The sequence below is a fragment of the Arachis duranensis genome, chromosome 3 (assembly GCF_000817695.3).
Source record: "Arachis duranensis cultivar V14167 chromosome 3, aradu.V14167.gnm2.J7QH, whole genome shotgun sequence".
Classification (NCBI taxonomy): domain Eukaryota; kingdom Viridiplantae; phylum Streptophyta; class Magnoliopsida; order Fabales; family Fabaceae; genus Arachis; species Arachis duranensis.
Genome location: NC_029774.3, coordinates 134,571,147 through 134,589,979, shown reverse-complemented (window position 1 = coordinate 134,589,979; position 18,833 = coordinate 134,571,147). Strand labels below are relative to the sequence as shown.

General features: G+C 31.2%; 2 protein-coding genes across 7 annotated transcripts; one reads left to right on the top strand and one right to left on the bottom strand.

The window, feature by feature from the left end:
• Window positions 1-1,061: 1,061 nt before the first annotated feature.
• LOC107482236 (protein DOG1-like 4) lies at window positions 1,062-2,164 on the top strand. The gene has a single exon (XM_016102661.3). It carries the CDS (start codon window positions 1,147-1,149, stop codon window positions 1,900-1,902), a length of 756 nt encoding a protein of 251 aa, XP_015958147.1. The 5' UTR covers window positions 1,062-1,146; the 3' UTR covers window positions 1,903-2,164.
• Window positions 2,165-7,463: 5,299 nt separating this feature from the next.
• LOC107482237 (protein MALE DISCOVERER 2) lies at window positions 7,464-12,463 on the bottom strand. 6 transcript variants are annotated; one of them, XM_052258708.1, is made up of 12 exons: window positions 12,162-12,457; window positions 11,478-11,926; window positions 11,230-11,359; window positions 10,506-10,595; window positions 10,321-10,382; window positions 9,815-10,231; window positions 9,466-9,656; window positions 9,223-9,355; window positions 8,992-9,149; window positions 8,717-8,911; window positions 8,227-8,507; window positions 7,464-7,583 (listed from the first exon to the last, which is right to left on the bottom strand). In XM_052258708.1, the coding sequence occupies exons 2-11, from the start codon at window positions 11,575-11,577 to the stop codon at window positions 8,247-8,249; spliced, it is 1,737 nt and encodes a 578-aa protein (XP_052114668.1). In that variant the 5' UTR covers window positions 11,578-11,926; window positions 12,162-12,457; the 3' UTR covers window positions 7,464-7,583; window positions 8,227-8,246. The 6 variants fall into 6 exon arrangements, with proteins under 6 accessions (XP_052114668.1, XP_015958153.1, XP_015958148.1 ...); XM_016102667.3 differs by lacking the exon at window positions 7,464-7,583 and having other exon boundaries at window positions 7,954-8,507; window positions 12,324-12,463; XM_016102662.3 differs by lacking the exon at window positions 7,464-7,583 and having other exon boundaries at window positions 7,954-8,507; window positions 12,135-12,457.
• Between the last annotated feature and the right edge of the window lie 6,370 nt (window positions 12,464-18,833).

Genomic DNA, 18,833 nt, shown 5'->3' with positions numbered 1-18,833 from the left:
GTCTTTTTTGAAATTAAAAAAAACACTTGATTATTATAACTTCTGATACTCTAAAATTGGATTCTTTGTATTGACTTTATAAAAATATTCCAAAACAACTACTTTCATATTTTTTATTCATAAAAATATATCAATGTAGCTGTTAAAAGTTTAATAATAAGAATGAAACAAATAATTAAATATATGAATAAGAGAAATAAAAAAATAATTGTGAATGTTAAAATAATGAAATAACATATAATACGGAGAATTTAAATATTATATGCCAATCACCTAACGAATATTATATGTCAAAAAATGATATTATAAAAGATAAATTTAACTAATTTTTTTATAATATAAATTTTTAATTTTATTTGATTTCAAAACAAATAGTTATGTACTCAAATTTCAAATCAAATAATCTGTATAATCAATACTTTTGGAATATAAAATTTTTTTAATTCTATTTAGATTCCAAAACAAATAGTTATATACTCAAATTTCAAATCAAGTACTTTGTATAATTAATATTCTTGGAAAATAAAAAATATTAAATGTACTCAAATTTTAAATTCTTTACCTAATCAATACTTTAAAAAATTGAAAAAATTAATAACATTTGACATAACTTTTTTAGTTTGTTCTTAAAATAATAATTCAATAAAAAATAAAAAATTTATTTTAGTTTATGGATGTATTTTTTAAAATTATTTATAATTGATAATGAAATAAACGCACAATGTATCCAAAATTAAAAATACAAGTATATCTTATTTTATTAAATACAAAATATTAACTTACTTAAAAAAATAAAAAATAAAATATACCTATGTAATAAAATTTAAAAAATAGAGAATAAAATATTTAAGGTATCTTTTGAAAAGAGTCAAAGGTCATGGTCCCAAAAAATTTTTTATGGATAATGGTGACCTCTGAAACTGAAACTCAAACAATAGATATATTTATTGAAACGCACTATTAGGCAATTGCTACATGTAAGTCATGCACTCTATTTACTACCATTACTCTCACCATCGTGTCTCTTCCTTTTTTTAACATGTGTTCATCTCACCTCTCACCTCTTCCTTTTTCTTCTTTAAAAGCACATGCATCCACACTACATATACTCGCTCTGTTCTTTGATACTATTACTACTGTATCAGCATGAATAACCCCACCGTCGTTGAGAGGTTCTCTGAGTTCTATGATAATTGGATTTGTAAACTCCAAGAGATCCTCAAGCAGCTTCTTCATGTTTCTAACCAACACCACCTTTTGGCCGAACATGATCTTCAATCTCTGGTCTCCAAAGTCACAACACACTTAAAAGAGTACTACACCGTCAAATGGAGTCTAGCGCGCGAGGACATTGTTATCTTTTTCTCGCCGCCTTGGCTAACACCTCTTGAAAAGGCATACCTTTGGATCACGGGATGGAAGCCTTCCACCGCCTTGAAAGTGCTGGAGTCTCTGAAGAAGAGTAACTTATTTGAGATGACAGAGGAACAGGAGAGGAAGATTGAGGGACTCAGGATGAGGATGAGGATGGAGGAGGAGAAGGTTGAGAGGGAGATGGAGAGGCAACAGGTTGCCATGGCGGATAGCAAGATCGTGAAGCTGGCTAAACGGTCTGGAAGAGCCACGTGGAAGAAGAATAATAATGAAGAAGATTATGATGAGCTGGTGCAGTTGGCGATGAAGGATGTGTTTGGGGGATTGGAGAGAATAATGAAGGCTTCTGATTGTGCGAGGTTGAAGACGTTAAAAGGGATTTTGGATGTTCTTCAACCAATGCAGTGTATCCACTTCTTGACTGCTAATATCACTATACAACTTCGTCTCAAGCAATGGGGTAACAACTGCCAACTGATTCATGATTCTCATGCTGGATCCATGCAGGAATCTAATCATAAAATCTAATTATACAGTAGCTAGTAACTATAAGTTGCGGTTGGCTCACTAGTTTGTTTACTGATACTACCTAAGTTATTTTCGTTATTAGTGTGCGTGGACATGAAATCATAATATTTTGGTTGGTTTAGTTAGTTAGTAAGTTAGTTACTTTATTTTGACGTACTAATTAAGTATATTTTAGTTGATTTAAAGTTTTATACTTCTACTCTTTATTTTCAATACACAAGAAATAGAATAAAAAGGTATATCACCTTGTTTCTTTTTGAGATATGTTTATTTTTGTTTTCTTTTTAAGAAGAGGACTTTGGCAGTTTTCTTTTTTGTGTTTTGGACATTTTGGTTTTAACCCAATTGTAAAAGTATTAGATTGGACTTTCATATTTAAGTTAGAAAGCTTATGAAATTGTACTCAGAAAAATATTAGATTGGATTTTTTACATCCAGTTGGGAAAACTTATGAAACTTGAGATATCTTAAACAAAAAGAAAAGAATAGGCTCATCTGATCACGCTAGCTGGAATAGCTGCTTCAAACGTTATGCTCATCCAAAGCCAGATCTAAAAAGGTTGCCTCCAACGTTATGCTCATCCAATTCCGAATTAACCAGATCTAAAAGGATATAACAATCAATATATGTTAGGAGTTAGTTATGATTAGTTAATACTATAGTTAGTTATAGTAATTGACTTGTAACAGAAACAACTGAGTCATACACCATCTATATATATTGTAATCTGTGACTCATCACAGTAATCTTATTCTCTCATTTCTCAGCTCTAAACACTATAACTTTTTCTCTTTTTTTTCTGTTGTGTTCGTTATCTCTTGGGAGTCTGATACCTTTCATAGTGGTATCAGAGTTCAAAATCCTAAACTATGGCAAATACAGATCCTGAACCAAATACTGGAGTTGAAATTCACAGTTTCTCGAATTCGATTGGAATCAAAGTTGAATGAATTGAATTATCTACCTTTTGAGAGATCAAACAGAATCAACTATTGAAGGTCGTAAACTAATAGAGCATGTTTTGGTGCTAATATACAATAATGTTCAATTCAAATGAAGATAAAAAAAATAGAAAAATCACAGCTGAATACAAGATATGGAAAAGACAAAATGTACTCCTCAAATCCTGACTCAACTTCAATGTCAAATTCTTTCACTGTAAGAATGGTTACATATGCTTTCTCTTGTCAGATATGGAAGAGATTACCAACTTTCTTTGCTTCACAAACAAGAGTTAAAGAAAATTAATTGAAAAACAAGTTGAATAATATAAGAAAAAAAGAAAACTATGACACACTACTTACTTGAAACTAAGAAAACATGGATGCACTAATCTCATTAGGAGTTGAACTGAATGAAGCTGCGAATGTCACTACAATTTTAGGAGCTTCATAAGGAGAATATGATGTATGATTAATTAATGCTCGAGAGACACCAATTTCAACAGCAGATTATAATATACATAGATGGTGTATGATTAATTAAACTCTGCCCTAACGATTTATGTTACACATCAGCTTACTATACTTAATTATAGCTAAATTTTTCTAACATACATGGATTGTTAGACCTTTATTATCTAGTTTAGGAATTAGACAAAGTATTCAATTTTGATGACTACCTTAATATTATGCTTTTTCTATGCCAATTTTTTTTTGTTCAGCACTTAAATAGTTTGGATACAGAATTAGTAATTTATTTTTAGCGTAAACTAATAAAATGATTAACATACACTTATGCAAACTTAAGATAATTAGATATTGCGATTTAGCTAACATATGACCATCCAACATATCAATAATGTTTAAAAGATAATAAAAATTAATTTAAATAACCTAAAATTATCTTATTCTGTCAGAAAGCTTCATCACTTATTCTACCATGATTTTTTTATGGATGTCAAATATTAGGTGCACATGCTCGTCACCATAGAGTCAAAACAGCGAAACCGAAAATCTCTATTTTCCATTCGTGCTAGCAACCTATACCCCACCCTTCCAATCTCTTTTCTCCCGCTACCACCGATACTACTCAATATCAAACTCTTCAACTCGGACAAAGAACTTATTCATCGGGTATGCAATAGAATGGGATTCTCACGCTTAAATATCATCTCATTGTCATTATTTCTCATATGGTAATTGAGATATGTAACACTCTACCATACTTAATCTTATGCTTAAGTCATAAGACTGAGATAGTAAGGTATTACGACCTCTAAAAATAAAAATATATATAATAATAGGGAACAGGTAAAACAAAATCGCAAAATAAAAAAACACAGCATTCAGAAAATGAAATTACTTGCATGCTAAGAAACCTAAATGTTTAAGATATAAATAAGCAGAAGAACGAAAAGAGAGTCAAGAATACAGTGAAACTAGCTCCTGACTCAGCCTGCGAAGCCAAGGCTTGCCGGAGAATATATATACATACATATACCAGTATCCCAAAATACCCAAAATACAGAAATAAAGTCCTAACTCTTCCTTAACCTCTATGAGAAACAAAATAATCAAGTTTTTTTGGAGACTAAGCTAAGTAACTAAGTGCATATATACATAAACTGATAAACCAAAACATCCCAGAAACTACTCCACTTCAAGAAATCCAGACGCTTAGCGAGAAACATCTTGACCTGCATCTGAAAACAACAACACAGTATGGGGGGTGAGAACTGGAGGTTCTCAGCATGGTAAAGGTGCTACGCGTATAATAAATAAGGTCCTGAGAATGCCAGAGGCAATCCTAGAACTCCAACATATAATTATAAAACTTAAACTCTAAAATAAAGCCGTAACAAGGGGTAGATGGCTTAAAAGATTCTAAACATACCTACTCTAAATCTTAACATTAACATCAAACAAATCCACCTTTCCTCCGTCCCTCCATCTCCAGTGAATTTACAAATATAGACAAACAGGCAATTGCAAGCACAGGTAGAAGACAAGTAGTGCAAGTAGCAATTATTACAATTATCATAATATATTCAGTTAGGCAATCCCAAATAAAGCATCGCAAACAAACAAACAAAATGCACATGATGTATGCCTATCCTATGGCTGATGAGATCATCTGTCGATTATACAGTCAACCCGACATGTCTCGGTAGCTAACCATGGACTGAAACACCCATGCAGAGCAAGTGGATTTGAGCTATAACCCCCCTTGCTACTACCCGCTTAACCCAGAGTCAGTGGAATAACCACTATTGTAGCTACTACCTAGGCGGGTGTTTAAAAGCTCAATCTGGAGCAAGTGGGAGATCATGCTGCTATTACCCAGACGTCACAAATGTACATTCGTTTATTCCAAATGAGTTCAATCATCCATCAACATATCACTATCACAAATGTTCACCATTTTTTTTTGTTTTTTAAGGTGAATTTTATTCAACTTCTTTTAAAATAATATGTAAATTATCTTTTATGATGTGTTACATTTTAATTGGTGATTATTTTAACTATAATTAAATTATTTTATAATTTATTATTTGAGATGAGTAATGATATAATTTCTTAAAATATCAAAACCCCACTCTCGTTAATTGAAGCACCTTTCTATTCCTCTATTTTTTTCATCCTGTCGGTCCTTCCAAATATCGTCGTTGCCGTTGTGACAAGAAGCGTCGATGTCGTCGTCATCTACTGCCCTCTCACTCAATTTCTCTTTCTTCGGTGCTAACGACGTCGTTGAATTCCGTGATCCATAACTTTGCTGTCTTTCCCAATATAGTCAGCGCCGACGTCATCGCTATCTCCTGTCCTCTCACTCAATCCTTCTTGCTGCCGTAGATTACTCCTTACCAACATAATTAATGGTTAGTTTAGTTATTAAATTTTTCATTAAAAAATTTATCTTTATTTAATTACATGATAAAACATATATTCATATGTAAAATATAATATAATGAAATAAATCTTCAGAGTATTCAAAATATAATTAAAATCATGAACATACAAATATAATAATAAAATTTGTACTCTAAACAAATAAAGATATTTTTTATTCTACATAAATTATTTAAAATGAATATGTTATTAAAATTAATAACACAAATTTAAAATAATAAAATCCAACTTTCTTATCAATTATTTTTATGAAAAATTATTTTTTTTGTATTATCTTAAAAAAGAGGCCAATATAACAGTTTAAAAATAACGTAAAAATGATATTTTAAATAAAAAATATTTAATATTAAAATTTTTAAATACAAAATGTGAAGACTATATATACTGGAAAGGACAGCATCGTTAAGGGATGATGCACTGAAAAAAGACAGATTGCATGAGAGGGCAGTAGATCGTGAGGATGTGGGCGCTTTTTGTCACAACTGCGACGACAATGCTTACGTGATGAAGAAAAAATGGAGAAGTGAAAATGTGTTTCAATTAAGAGAAGTGGAGTTTTGATATTTTAAGAAATTATACCATTATCCATCTCAAATAATAAATTATAAAATAACCTAACTATGGTTAAGATAATAACCAATTAAGATGTGAGACATTATAAAGAATAACTTACATGTTATTTTAGAGGAGATTAAATAAAATTTATTTTTTTTAATGACATAATATAATATATGATCTAGGAAAATAAAATACAAAGTATAAAAAAGATGATGTAAACTTTTAATATAATATTAAAGTCATGATATTAAATTTCTAAACAATTTTAAATAAATTTAAATTCATTAAATTAAATAATTTATTATCTCAAACATTCATTTGTGTATGTTTGAAACGTGTATGAAACGACGTGACTATTATCCCTACCCATCACATACCCAAACAACTAGTATTATTCATATCCGCCGCAAAATTCAATCAACAGCTGAAAAGGCCATCCATTTGGGAAAGCCAAGGTCTAGTTGGCTCAAATTACCATCCCTGTGACCCTATTCAATATTCAAACGGTCGAGCGAGCATCGAACTCATATCATTATGAAATATAAAAGTTTATTGAATTAATAGTTGAATTGGTCGTTGAAGAATTTGCGATTCAAAATGGCCCGAATTAAATTGGCCCATATTAAATTTGATGTCTCAAATTGTTGTCGATCGTAGCTCAGGCCTGGATCAGATGGCTAATTAGTTGCCTTTTAAAATGTTGCATCCGGATTCAATTCCCAACCAAGACTACATTGTGATTTAAGAACTGCATAGTGTGGAGTGGATGTGTGAGTAGTGTACTAACAAAAACATATAACATATACATAACGCTCAAACAGTGTTGCAGTTTAGCATTCATTGAAATTGTTAACATCATAATTAACAAAATATTAATAGGACTCGCAGATGTATCTTTTAAAAACTATTTTGATGAATCAAATTTTTAAGAGACTAATTTAATTTACTGATAAATTTTCAGAGACTTATTTAATTATTAACCCCATACGCTGAAAACACCCAAAAAAAAATTTAGTATATTGAGTATAAATCATTTTGCACAGATATATATAATTATAATAATAATAATGATTGTTATATATTATCAGATTGGTAAGTATAATTAGTTCACACTTACTATTTAAATGATCATACAAACGAAATGATTTCAAGCACATTTACAATGTCAACCAATAAAAATTTAAAAAGGTTGTGGGTGGTTATCACAATGAGTAGTTCCTCATTAAGAATCATAACTTCTATGGGCTAACGGTGTAAAAACGTCCAACACCCTGTAAATACATAGAAATTAAATCCATTATAATATTTGAATAATTAGCATTAACTTATTCTACCACTCTCACTACATAAGGCATATCCTTATTTCTACAAAGTTTCCCGTTCTTGATTGTAGTTTTTGTTTTTAGCTAGCCAAAGAAACGTGAGTACTTAACCTCTATATAAATATTACAGTTAAAAATAGAATATTATTGATGAATTAGATTAGAATAGTTACAAAAGTATCTACACATTTGCATGCATATTTGTGGTTTGGAAGTGGTAGACTATCTGAGTCAGAGCAATTATTACAAGTTCCATTAATATTGAATAGATTGATGTAGAAGTTGCATGGAGAATGGGACCGATATACCAATAAATCTGTTAGACATTTAATCCAAACTTGATGAATAAATGTAGTTAATTTACAGCACCCCAGATTTGCAAAGTGACAATAACATAACATAGACACACATACTTACATTGGGACAAGAATAGCTATGGTATTAATCACATAAGCTTTTACAAAAAATAAAATAAAATAAAATGAATTGAAAGAAAGAAAGAAAGAAAAATTGTAGTAGCAAACATTTCTCAGAAAGGTATCCTCTGTCAGCTTGATAGATGTTAGAGAGAAAGAGAGAGACTTGAACTTACAACACAGAGAAGAGAGCTTTTTAAGTGCCCTCCATTGACAAGATCTCGAGTTCAGCCCACCAGAGTGGAGAAAGTCTTGGGACGGCTTGGTCGGGCGATATTTTAAGCGCATCCCTCAGCTTGAGAGTTACATCCTTCATTGTTGGTCTTAGACTTGCATCTGATTGAGTGCATTCATGGATCACATCAAATATCACACTCAGTTCTTCATCTTTGAACGATTGCAGCGTCGGATCAACAATAGAGCGATCGCTTGTCTTCTCACGCAAGTACTTAGCAGCCTGCCAAGTTCATGGAGAATCATTCTTTGTTAAACAATGTGGCTGCCTTATTTCATTTCCTCTTTTATTTTTCAGGATTTTGTGAAAGATAACACTATTTTAACAATTTTATGAAGGATAACACTAAACTCTAATTCTTTTTTACTATTTTCTTTACAAAATTCTGAACCAAGAAATACTAAAAATAAAAAGAGAGGCCAAACATGTACCCAGTCTGCAAGGACAGTAAGGTTGCCATGGTCCTGGTATGGTAGTTTCCCAGTAATGATTTCAAGCAATAAAACTCCAAATCTATAGACATCGTTTTCAGGACAGCACTCAGGCGGCAACTCGTATTGCTTTGATTCACCTTCAGTTGTTTTGGTTGGCGATACTACATTCTTGCAAAAAACTACCTCTGCAATCTGAGAGATTGAAAGAAAGGAGATAAGTTAATTTGCAACAATGTAACAAAAGCAAAAAAAGGAGTTCAAGATGCGAATACCTTAGCTGCAAAGTCATCAGTTAATAAAATAGCATCTGAACTCAGCTCGGAATGAGCTATTGGTGGATTGAGATCATGGTGCATGTACTGAAGACAATAAGCAGTGCCCATAATAACCCTCATCCTTGCACTCCAATCAAGGTGTTCAACTTCAGGAACTGAAATGAACAAGCGTTAGATTGATTCAGATTCGCCATGTGCAAGATAGTAACTAAGGAAAAAAAGTATTACCATTCAGGTGATCATATAGGGTTCCACTTGGAGCAAACTCAAACACCATCATCCTTGTGAAGGGTTGTTCTTCATCACAGTAACCAATTAGATTGGTGAAGTTCTTGTGGTTAATACGGGACAAAATATCAAGCTGAAGCATATAACAAACAAAAATTAGAAGCAGGTCAGGTTTGAGAATTGAGAGTCCCCTTGATTGAACAACTTGGGATCTTAATTCAAATATCTTTATCTCTTTGAAACCTTTTTCCGATATGCCATCTCCATGCCCTTTGTCCAATGTGCTGGAGAAGTAATAGTAGTAGAAGCAACAGCAATCTCAACGCCACTGGACAGAGTTCCTTTGTATATGGTGCACGAACCTAAATCATAAATGATATTGCTGAAATCTTCACAAGCTGTCTCCAGCTCCGCTCGGTTCAATTTTGGGACCCCTGCATTTCATATGGAGACATCAACCAATATCACCATTTTAAATAAGATTATAAACACAAATATCCCATTTTAAATTTTTCAACAAAATTTTTAAACGTAATTGTTCATTTAAATCATATATAAGATGTGGTTTTTATTTGTCTCATGGGATTGCTACCTGTTACAAATGCTTTCTGCAACTGTCCACTTATTCCTGTCCTCCAGGGCTTTATTACTTTTACAGCTCGTTTTCTCCAAATCCAAAGAAGGACCAAAATAAAAATGACCAAGATAAGCACGCATATAACAATAACAACAATCTTCCACGGGCTTGAACCATTTTCATTTGAAGAAGGACTATCTTTTGGAGGAGAATTAGAACTTGAAGGTGGTGAGTTGGGTGAATCAGTTTGTTTGGAAACTGGTACAGCTGGGAAAGATCCACTACTCAGGGTAGTTGGAACGGAACTAATCGGTACAGGCGCCCCGGCAAAAGGTGCAGCGGCAAGGTTACTGCTGGACTCATCAAGCAACCGTCGGCGTGCAGTATTGACTAGATTTGATGTACTTGGTGCAATCTCTATCCCATCAGAACCTACAAGATGCAAGCCATATTTTGAATTCAAATTAAAAGTGATTTTTCATTTTTCACAGGCTACAAATCAATCAATGTTCTATACTCACCAGGCAAATTGACACAGTTATTCTCTCTGATTCCATGAGAGGAAGCCTTCTCTGTCTTGAACCTTAAAATCAGAGTAGACAAAACAATGATATCCAACATTCGAGTGAAAGTGTGAAACATGGAAGGAAAGCATGAAATGGACAAATTAAGATCACTAGACCAAGGAGAAATATGAACCGCTTACCATTGTGCCAACTTTCTATTTCTGAGGTGAGGTGAAGTTTTCAGAGATGAATAATGCTCAACGACTTCAATTGTATTGCCACAAGCCAACCTATGTGAAAACAATATTTCATTTAAAGGTATACTTAGTATCCTATTATAAACATGTCTATGTACAACTATTTAAATCTAATAAAACTGCAATAACCCCAGCTTATTTAGATCTCCAGGTTCTTTGGGAATGGTGACAGAAAAATTGTTCTTGCATAACAAATTATTCCAACGGCACAAAGGGAGCACATTCTGATTTAGAAATACAATGAAATATAGAACTTGCCAGGAGCAAGCATAAACTTTGTAGTGGAATAATAACATTTTTTACGCATATCATGACTACTAAGACAATTTAAGAAAGATTTCTATATGACAAATATCGAGCTATAAGATTTTTTTTTATTATTACAATATAAAAGATAAAATTCAATCAGAGCTTTCACAGCTTCAAGAGGAATGCTGATAGGGATAGTTTCCCAAGCTCAGGGGCCAACGCCCCTGCCAAAGATAGTCCATTCAGCTCCCTACAAGAAATAACACTAAGGCATAAAATCCAAAAAGCATGCCATGTTCAGCACTGCATTCATATCTATCAAACTAGCAGCTTTCTCAAAACAAGAAGAATGACCTTCACTAAAATAAGTGATTTTCACTGAAAAAAGCTATAAAGAGGGCAACACCATGGAACTTACAGCATGTTCACTTTACCATCAACACAATGGGCACCTGACCACTTGCAGGCAGCATAATCATTTGAATTCCAATTTGCTAGAGCCCCGTAAGGATCAGTCAGCCGAAATTTCAGTAGAGCCAATCCTGCTTCTATCCATTCAAATGCATCATGAAGAAATCATGCAATAGACACAAGAAAAGGAATATGTAAATGGGGTTGTGGGTGGAACCGTGGAAGTAAAGCAAGAGGGAAATCCATAAAAATCACCTTCATCATTCAGAGAGCAAGACTGCTGAATTCCACACGCAGAAATCAATAGAATGTAACTCCAAAGGCATAACCCAAAGGGGCCCCATTTACTTTCCATGTCTTTGTGAGGCCAATGCCACACTGGTAGACTTTGAGACCAAGTCAATATCTCTTTATAGCCAGGAAGCTATATGATACATGCATAGCATATGTACAAAACTTTCCAGGTTTTTTCAGTAACAAAAAACCCTTCAACCTCCTATCCAGCAGAAATTCACTAACTAGGCAAAACGCATGTATAATTACAAAAGGAATGCAAAATTAATAGCAGGTCTGGGGTCTGATGATCACGTCAGGGTCCCTCATTTTCTGTATTTTATCTTTTCCTTACAACCTTGTGCCCAGCAGGTACATAACCGAGCTCAATATCCCTCTCTCAGAATGATTCCCAGCAATGTATGGGGGAGCTGAAAGAAATTACACCAACATCAACCAAATGATTTCATTTCCTTTTCACAGAACATAATAATGAAAATGCTGACAATCACCAACCAAAGACATAACAATGAAGAAACAAGGAATAACCCCATTGGCAAGCAAGCTCAATGCTTTTTTCCTTTTTCCCTTTTTCAAAAAAGAAACCAAAAAAAAAGGCAAAAGGGAGCATTGAATTACCATGCAAAAGGGAGAAAGGAATCTAACCAATCGACAATGCAGGATGCAATGCAAGTAGGTAGAGATCAAATTTCAGGAAGAAGGAAAAAGGGGGCAGCAGAAGAAGAAGAAGAAGAAAAAAAACAATCTTTTGAATGCAAAGATTGATTTTTTTTTTCTTTTTTCTCAGGAGGAAAAATAGAACTGAACCCCTTAATGTTCCCTTGTAATGGTGCCCTTTGCAGGATGATCTCAGAGGAAGCTCTCTTCGACCATGTCCGTCAGGGCAGAGGCGCGTTCTTTCTTTCTCTCTGTGTCTCTCTTTCTCGCACACACAATCTTGTTTTTCTCGATCTCTCATGCAACGTCGTTTGTTGTCTTCTTTTGTCATATTTTTCTCTCTCATCACCGCTGCCAGCCACAATTCCCATCTCATTATTTTCTTTTACTTTTATTATAAAACTAATTAATTCATTTTCTTTCTTTCTTTTTTGGGATGGAATTAATTAATCAATTACTTTTCTAAAAGAGAAAATTGGTTATTTGGGCCACCACATCCAACTCACTCTCACGCGTTTTAAATATACAAGATAATGATAAATTGATTTTGTTTTTATTCAAATATATTACATAAGCATACAATACCATATAGATATATCACATAAGCATAATTCACAAAATTCACTTCATCCGCGAGTCTTTTTTCATGGTTTCAATATGTGGAATGAATTGATGATTGGAAAATTTTATCATAAAAAAATCTTAACTGATACTATATTTAATTTATGAACACCAAAAATAATATTTAATTTACAAAATTTATAATTTCCCTATATTTCTTTTTTGGGTCTTGCCCTTGAAGTGTTTGAAGTACACTTCAGTATCTCAGTCTAAAGTGTCAATGACCAAATAGTTTGTGCATTAGGTTTTTTAAATAAATTCAAAAGTTTGAATCTTATATTATGTACATAATACTTTATTGGCCAATAAAATTTTAATTTTTGACGAATTAATTTTTAATCTCTTAAATTTAAAAATACAGTATAAAACCAAACAAATAGCTCAGTCCAAAAAACACGTATAATGGCCTTTTAGGTAGCATTAATGAAAAGTAATTAGTTATGGGTCGCTTACTTTTTTGGTCAATGGATCAAAGAGGAAGCAAAGCGTATGCATAGCCCTCTTTTGTTTTGCGCCCCCGTGGTTTAAGAAAAATGTTACTTGTGGTGGGAGGAAATGGATCCTCTTCATTTTTTTTTGTTATTAGAGAGAATAAAGTATAATTTTTTACTTTTAATTTTATAAGTAAGATAAAAAATAAATGAGAAAAAGAAAGTAATAAAAGGTGAGATTTTCTACTTGATGCTATCCAATTTTTTTCACTGAAAAAAATCCATTCACGTGGTCGGATCTGTACTATGATAAGATTGAATTGCCAATTTAGTAATTCATGGGTCAACGGTAGATCCTTAAATAGAGTTTAAATCCATGACGAATTAGTCTTTAACCTGTCGGGTTGGAGAATACTGTGGGTAACCAAAATAGGATAGTTTATGATATCTTATTTTTAATTTTTTATATTATATTTCAACTTCGAATAATTAAACTTAAATTTTGTGTTATTATTTTTTTATTATTTAAAAAAACTTTATTGATAATATTTTAGAAGTAAATAGACTTAAACAGCTGAAAAAATAGATTTTTTAAATTTTTTTTATAAAAATAGTCAAACAAGGACTTAAAATGGTTTTTTTTTTAATTATGCAGATATATTTGAAATTGGATCCGATCCGACATTAAAAAATACAGATATTGTATCTGATCTAATAACTACAATACGAAATGGATAGAATTATAGATTATATCCGATTCAATTTGATCCGTGTGTAGCCCTAATTAAAAATGGTAATTAAGTTAAAACAAAAAAAAAACACTTATGATTGTGTCTCCTAACTAGTGTTGGAACTTGGAATATTTGCTATCAGTGAAATTTATACTCCAAAAAGGACCAACAAATTTTTTTATTTTTGTTATTATTTAATTATTAATTTAATTTTTTAATTTAATTTTTTTAATTTAATAATTTAATAATATATTTTATTCCATATAATTAAACATTAATAACTAATTAATGACTAAAAATATCAAATTTTGATAGTTTTTTAATATTTTTCGAAATAAAATTCTAATAAATAAAATGTTTACTCTATCACAAGTATACATCTAAAGAGGAAGAGAATTTTAAACTAATCCTTTATGACTATGATTATGATTATGATGAGTATTTCCTCGCTCATTATTATACACAACCGTATGGCGTATATCAATAATTATTACATTCTACAAAAAATAAAGAATGGACAAAAAAGGGAAAATAATAATACTATGCCTTAGCACATGGATTATGGATATAAAAGTACTTATTATTGTGATGCTTGTTATCAGACATGATTCTCCTTTATGGGTGAATAAAAAATGCTTAATATGTTTGTAGTATTTTATAGGTGTTGATCGCTGATATATGTCAGTATCTAGTTTGGATGTACGTCTTCATCCATGAAATATTAAAAATGATGCCTAATTCTTTTAAAGATTCTTATGCTATTCAATACATTGTGAAATGTCAACTATCACTAATAATATATATATGTCAAGACAAAATCAACCTACTATTATTAAACTTTTTTAATGACTAGCCAGCAGTGTTCTTAATTAGTTAGGGAAATTTTTATATTTTCTCCATCCCCACAGCATATGTAGCTTAGTACAATTAATAATTTATTATGCAAATATAATTCATTACTTCAATTTTTAACAAAAATAGAAGAATTCATTTCTCTATTATTCTCGATAAGAATTATCTAACAACAATTTAATTATAATAATTTCTTATTAATCCCCGGCAAAAGGCAGTGGTACTGGTATAGACCTTTGCTTGTTTTACACGTAATAATGTTTGCAAAACTCTAAGAGTGTGTTTATTATTTTCTATTGTATTTGTTATGGAAAAAAAAAAAACGTGTTTTTTCATACTTTTGAAAACAATTTTAGAAAATATAAACATATAAGGAAATAACTAATTTTCAACCAATTTCAATAAACTTCAATCCTAAAACCCTGAGTCTTTTAACCAATCCAGTTGATTGTTCTTCTCGTAGTTAACATTTTACAAATGACAAACCAAACGTTTTTCTTAGAAATATGAAAATTATAAATAAAATCAGAAAATAGTTTTTTACACCAAACAAACCCTAACAGTTTAACTGATAGAATATCTGTCATCCCATTCACACATACACACACTCATGCACATACAAATGTATATTATCTCAAAACCCTGATTCATTTGTCCTTTTGGGACTAATTTAATTAAACAACTCAATGCAAACAGTAAAAACCTTTTCGAGATGGCATATAGTGGAAATGATCAGCACATTTTGTGGGAAAGGCACCTATGTTTTCTTTGTTTCTTTCTGTTACGGATTCTACCTAGGAATTTCACACCTGGAACAGTTTTTAAATTTGGTTATTCGGGTTCGATCCGATTTATCTTTTTAAAAGATTTAAAACCGATCCACTAGAGCTTCTAACCAAATTCAAATACTTTTCTTATCTTAACCAAATAAGATAAAATAAAATAATTACCATCGCCTATATAAAAGAGAGTCTCAGACCCCTTCAAGTACACTTTCGCTCCTACTTTCTACCTTAACAAAATGTTTAGTAATAAAAAAATTAATCAAAAAGATAAAAATTTATTTTATTTAATATTTATTAATTATTATTAAAATTAATAAATAATAAATAAAATAAATTTAAATTATTTTTTTATCTTTTTAGTATTACCGCTACTCCAGTTTCTCACCCATTTATACACCCGGATTCCCAGTATCATCACGTGCTAAACTCGATCTAATTCATATATAAATAATAGGAAAAGTCTAGGAAGCCAGCAGTTTTATTGAATTTTGGCCAGTATGTAACCAGCAGAGAAAGGTGAGTCATCGGATGAAATTTCACACCAATCTCATACTATCAAATCATCATTGATGACTAGTTGATGGCTAACAATCACAAAAATTACTGGGCCACTAGCATTGCTCTAAATAATAATAACCGGGATAAACACGCATAATAAGTTGGTATCGAATTAGTTGTGTGATAAATAAACTTATCTCGAGCCTTATACAAAGAAAAAAAAAGGTCTTTAAACAAAACAACTACGGTTTATTAAACTAATAATAACTTAGTCAAATTATTCTAACAAATTAATAAGGTATAATGTCTCGTTAATAATTAAAGAGAAAAAATTATTAATTAGTACAATGCAAGTTAGCAAAATAAAAAATGAAAAGTAAATTATTCTTAGATGATTCAATGCGAGTCCTACACAAAATAAGATTATTGACTAAAAAATGCTTAATTTCTCAATTTCGTACAACTAATTACTCTTTATTAGCTAGTAGTCAGTACAGATAAAGCAGAATATAGTAGTATTTGTTGTGATGATGATGGTTTCTTTTTAGTATTTTGCAATGGTGTTGTTCTTTTGAAAAAATAAACAAAGACAAACAAATTAAAAACTGGAGTAGAAAATTAGAAATGGAAAATATCATGGCATTGATAAGGACATAAGTGAGTTAAAAGCACATATGGTTAAGAGGGATTCAAAAAATTAGAAGAGTTGGATGTACCATCAATTAAAAGTCAATAAAGTTGATGTAAACTTCAACTTCCTCCCTCCCCTCCCCCTTCTGATCACTCCCTAGCTTAATTTCCTTTAGAAGAAAAAGCTTAATTGTCAAACATTTTCTTGGTAAATAAATCCTCTCCCTAGTTATTACCTCATTTCATTCTCTTGCAAAATATTATTTATAACGTTAAAAAATGTTACTTGCCCTTTAAAATTCAATTTTTAATAAGTTAAGAAAGTTACTTGTTTTTATTTTTTCTCTCTTCTAATACAACACCATTATGTTATACTTACGAGTCTCTCTCAAATTCTCTCTTTCAACACATCCACATCCAAAATGATAATAATGTCCGCTAATTATTTCATCAACATATCTGAAACTCATATTTATGTGATTTGTTTACAATTTCAAATTTATAAGATTACACAACAAAAATCATAAGATTGCACACCAAATAATTGATAGATAACAAAAAAATTATCAATAAAAACGAATAAATTAAATTCTCAACACTTGCAAGAAAAATACTACTCTCATATCTAATTTTTGAAAAATTAAAAATGGCACAGTAGAAACACAAACACATCCAATATTAACATGAATAACATGAACATATCCAAAAAATAACATGAACGTATCTAAAATTAGATCATTACACATCTAAATTACGCTAATATTTTAAATCCAAAATCAACAAAATAGTGAAAATTAGAGTTTAGCACATCTAAATTACATTCATATTACAAGACGTCCCAATCATATATAGTTGTGCAAGTAGAATTACCTTAGACAGAGATCGCGGTGGTGGAGGAGACCCAGGACGGAGGAGGCGCGCGGGGGAGCTGCGGGTCGCCGACGGAGCTGCGCACGCGTTACCGATGGAGAAGTTCTTTGCGAGGGGAGGGGGAGCTCGTCACGGGGGGAGGTGTGCGGCGCAGGAGAAGACGAACACAGCAAGAAGGGGAGGCACTGTAGCTCTGGAATTTTAGTTTTTATGGAGGAAAGGTTTTCTTTAGTTACTGCATAAAAGAGGTAACTAGTTAAAATCTGTGTTTAAAGGAATATTTAGGATTTTATTTAGGATTTTTTAGTCTTAAAAAAATTTAAATTTAAAATTTAACATTTTAATTTGGTTATTATGTTTTTTTAGATTTGTTTTGTTTTTATTCTTGTTAAGAGAGTAAAACAAGAAGAAACTTGAGAAGGTAAAATAAGAAAGAAAATATGAATAAGAAAAAAGTAGATGATGATGAAAAAGAAGAAAAAGAAGAAGCAGCAGAAGATGAGGAGGAAGAAGAGGAAGAGTTTTGAATTTTAAAGAACTTATCAGAATAAAAATACACCGAAATTTATTAACGAATACACATAAATTTCTTAGTTTTACACTGAAACTTTACTACAAAAGTACAAAATGTCTTCTTTAATGCTGTATTTTTTCTTATTCTTCTTTTTTTTTCTTATGTTTTCTTTCTTTTAGTTGAATGAATGTAAGTTTATCCTCTTCCTAATAATTTTGCAGCATTATTATGTATTTTTTCTTCTTCTTTATTTAATTTTTTTTGTTTTTATTCTTGTTAAGAGAGTAAAACGAAAAAAAACTTGAGAAGGTAAAACAAGAAGGATTGAAGGAAAAGAAGAAGAAGAAGATTTTTGAATTATGCAGAACTTATCAGAATAAAAATATACAAAAAAATTTTAACAAATACACATAAATTTCTTAGTTTTTTACACCGAAACTTTGCTACAAAAGCACAAAAATGTCTTCTTTTGTTAGAATATAATTAAGATCAATTAGAATCAATTAATATTATTTAGCATATCCGAATATTTATTATAGGATATTACGTCTTTATTATTTCGATTCTCTTAGCACCTATAAATACCCTTTTATATTGTATCATTCCAGATAACTTGAATACACTCAATAATACACAAATTATTTCTCCAGTTTAGTCTCTTGTTTCTAACATGGTATCAGAGTCATGGTATCCTCCTTGAAGAGGATAGGTTATTTTTCTTGTGGTGA

Coding starts and splice junctions, on each gene's coding strand:
- LOC107482236 (XM_016102661.3), top strand. CDS start 1,147: ATGAATAACCCCACCGTCGTTGAGAGGTTCTCTGAGTTCTATGATAAT.
- LOC107482237 (XM_016102667.3), bottom strand. CDS start 11,577: ATGGAAAGTAAATGGGGCCCCTTTGGGTTATGCCTTTGGAGTTACATT. Junction 9,356..9,465: donor AGATGGCATATCGGAAAAAG/GTTTCAAAGAGA, acceptor TATATGCTTCAG/CTTGATATTTTGTCCCGTAT. Junction 9,150..9,222: donor CCTATATGATCACCTGAATG/GTAATACTTTTT, acceptor TGTTCATTTCAG/TTCCTGAAGTTGAACACCTT.